This window comes from Hyperoodon ampullatus (genome assembly GCF_949752795.1).
Source record: "Hyperoodon ampullatus genome assembly, chromosome: 2".
NCBI lineage: Eukaryota > Metazoa > Chordata > Mammalia > Artiodactyla > Ziphiidae > Hyperoodon > Hyperoodon ampullatus.
The window spans coordinates 18,600,935-18,604,356 of NC_136915.1; the positions used below are offsets into that span (position 1 = coordinate 18,600,935).

A 3,422-nucleotide genomic window follows, 5' to 3' on the forward strand; every position below is an offset into this window, starting at 1 on the left:
TCCACGCCACACAGGCCTGGGTTTGAGTCCTGGCTGCCGTCCTTCCCATGTTACCCTGAGCAAGTGACCTGGCCTCCCTGAACCTCAGTCTCCTCTTCAGTGTAGAAAAATCGGTTCTTCCATGCAGGGCTGCTCTGAGGATGTAACGTGGCCCGCTGTGGAAGCAGCATAGGCAGCCCGAATTCAGAAGTTCTAATGACTGAGAACACTTGGAATAAAATCCCAAACCACAGCTACCAAGACCCTGACCTCCGGTCCTCCGACCCCTGACTCCCCTCTGGCTACACTGGCCTCCCTGCTGGTCCTCAACATTTCCGACTCTGTGCTGCCTCTGGCCCTTTGCCCTCCCTGTCCTTTCCTCCTGGAACATTCTTGCCCCAGCTCTGTCTGAACCTTCAGGTCTCAGCCTAAACATCACTTCTCAGAGATGCCTCCCTTGTATAAAAAAACTTTCCTGGTTTGGGCTTCCCTGGTGGCGCAGTGGTTGAGAGTCCGCCTGCCAATGCAGGGGACACAGGTTCGTGCCCTGGTCCGGGAAGATCCCACATGCCGCGGAGCGGCTGGGCCCGTGAGCCATGGCCGCTGAGCCTGCGTGTCTGGAGCCTGTGCTCCGCAACGGGAGAGGCCACAGCAGTGAGAGGCCTGCGTACCGCAAAAAAAAAAAAAAAAAAGAAAAAAAAAAAAGTTCCTGGTGGGAAAGTCTATAGACTTTCCTGGTGGGAGGACTTCCCTCACAAAACCAGCCCTCCAGGCACCCTTTCATTTCAGCCAGGGCACTCACCACGGTCTATAACTAGTTCTATTGACTTGTATGTTGACCTGTTTATCATCTCCCAGACTGTCAGCTCCATGAGGGCAGGGCCCACATCTGTCTTGTTCACCAGCGAATCTCCAGCGCCCAGAACAGGGTCCGGGGGATAAGGCACTCAGTGAACACAGGAACAAGTGAAGGAATGAATGAACAAACCATGGCCATAACCTACCGCATCTTCTTGTCCCCCACCCTCCCCAGGAAGTAGCTGAGACAGGGCCATGATGAAGACCCCATGGGGCAGCGTCCCAGGGCTGCTGTCGCTGATACTCCTGAGTCTGCTCCACGTCTCCCAGGCCCAGAGTGTCTGCACTGGGCACCCGGCCATCCCTGGCATCCCGGGCATCCCCGGGGCACCGGGCTCCGACGGCAAACCAGGGACTCCAGGGATAAAGGGAGAGAAAGGTACTGTGGACTTTGGGAACAGACTAGTGTCACTGACCAAGGCCTCATCTCCTACCTCCCGAGTCCCAGTTGCCCACCTTAGGGATTGCAGAACACTTGCAAATCCATCAGCTTGCTGAGCCCTCCACAATAAATTTGCAAGGAAGGAATTCTGATTCCCATTTTACAGATGGGAAAACTGATGTCTGAAAGGCCACTGACTTGCTCAAGGGAACCCAGTAAATGTTGAGGCTGAGGCCAAACCATGGCTCTCTTACCACTAAATCCACTGCAGTCACACAGTCCTGGGTTCTTACCTCCAGGGTAGGTGGCTTCGCCTCTCTGAATTGCTATTTCCTCACCTGTAAAATGTGGATAATGATTCTTTTTCAGAGTTGTTACAGGGTTCAAATGAGACTTCCTGCCATAAAACCCTCCTGTAAGATGTAGTTCATGCATTCATTTAACCATAGCCTTCCGCTTTCTTCACATAATCTCACAATCCCACAAAATACCATCATGCCCATTTTACAGATGAGGAAGCTGAGCCTTGGAGAATGTGACTCAGTCAAGGTGACCCAACTAATAATGGCAGATGTGACACGAGAAACACATCTGCCTGTCACCTGAGCCCATGTTCACAGCCACTATACTCTGCCACTCTACTGGAAAAGGTTTTATCTTGTGTTCTGCCAAACCAAGGAGGAGTAGCTGTTTGGAGTGGTGGAGTGAGAAGGAGTCTAATACTCACTTCCAGGTTCAGCAAGAAAGAATGCGTGATTGATGAGGGATATGTGCCATCAGGGAGGGGGTGGAGAGGGATAGCACATGTGCCCAGAATTTCTGATCCCTGCTCCAGGCTTAAACCTGTATGAGCTGGTGAGGAGGGCAGGTCCAGCACCTTCCTGAGGGAGACGCCGCTCCCCACCCCACGGGCATCGGTCCCCATTACTGTCAAGCACATCTCAGACTCGGAAAGCTGGGCTGGAAGGAGACTCAGAGGCCCTCCCTGACATCCTGTCCTCTTGTTCACAGATGGGGAGCTGAGGCCCAGAGAAAAGCAGGGACCTGTCTGAGGTTACGCAGCCAGGCTCCCTGCCTCCCAGCCCAGTTCCTTCTGGGTTCTCAGCGATCTCTGGCCCCCTCATATCTCTTGTCTCTGCCTTCCAGGGCTGCCGGGGCTAGCTGGAGACCACGGTGAGCTTGGAGAGAAGGGGGACCCAGGGTTTCCTGGGATTCCGGGAAAAGTCGGCCCCAAGGGCCCCGTTGGCCCCAAAGGTGCCCCAGGGCCTCCCGGAGCCCGTGGCCCCAAGGGTGAATCAGGAGACTACAAAGCCACGCAGAAAATCGCCTTCTCGGCCACACGCACCATCAACAGCCCCCTGAGGCGGAACCAGGTCATCCGCTTCGACCACATGATCACCAACAACAACTACGAATATCGAAACGGCAAGTTCACGTGCAGGGTGCCCGGCCTCTACTACTTCACCTACCACGCCAGCTCTCGAGGGAACCTGTGCATAAACCTCATGCGGGGCCAGGAGCAGACACAGAAGGTGCTCACCTTCTGCGACTATGCCTACAACACCTTCCAGGTCACCACGGGCAGCGTCGTGCTCAAGCTGGGGCTGGGGGAGACCGTCTTCCTGCAGGCCACTGACAAGAATGCCCTGGTAGGCATCGATGGGGCCAACAGCATTTTCACCGGGTTCCTGCTCTTCCCAGATGCAGAGATGTGACCTGTGGGTCCAATTCACCCCCTCCCCTGACAGCCACGCTCTCTTTACCCCCAACACCAGCCCCCACCTGGCCAAAACACGCAGTAGGGCTCCATGGATGTTGCTGAATGAATGAGTAAATAAACTTTTCAAGGCCAAGGGACAGTGGTCTAATTCAAATCTGTGTCCCAGCGACCGACACATGGTAGGTGCTCAGAAATGTTGCTTGAATGCTGCTTGAATGACTGAACAATGAATGAATGAATGAGCTCTGAAAGCAGAAGCTCTATCTAATTGGTGGTGACTGGAGGGACAGACTTTGTGTCCAGTTCTGTGCCAGACACACAATGGGAGATGGGGAGGGAACACCATCTGTTGAGCACCTATATGCTCAAAACACTGGACTAGACCCTTTCCCCCTTCTCTCATTAATCCTCGCACTCATCCTTGGAGATAGGTTAAATCATGCCCAATTCACAGAGGAGAAAACTGAGGATCCGAGGGATGAA

The 3,422-nt window shown here is 54.0% G+C and overlaps 1 protein-coding gene across 1 annotated transcript; it reads left to right on the forward strand.

The window, feature by feature from the left end:
• The first annotated feature begins 1,028 nt into the window (after positions 1-1,028).
• On the forward strand, positions 1,029-3,066 carry C1QB (complement C1q B chain). Its single transcript, XM_079698736.1, has 2 exons — positions 1,029-1,216; positions 2,366-3,066. Exons 1-2 carry the CDS (start codon positions 1,033-1,035, stop codon positions 2,932-2,934), a joined length of 753 nt encoding a protein of 250 aa, XP_079554862.1. The 5' UTR covers positions 1,029-1,032; the 3' UTR covers positions 2,935-3,066.
• The last annotated feature ends 356 nt before the right edge of the window (positions 3,067-3,422 follow it).

Bases quoted from the DNA above. Each gene is read 5' to 3' on its own strand.
- C1QB (XM_079698736.1), top strand. From the start codon at position 1,033: ATGATGAAGACCCCATGGGGCAGCGTCCCAGGGCTGCTGTCGCTGATA. The intron at 1,217-2,365 runs GTACTGTGGACT...TCTGCCTTCCAG, and splicing joins AGGGATAAAGGGAGAGAAAG to GGCTGCCGGGGCTAGCTGGA.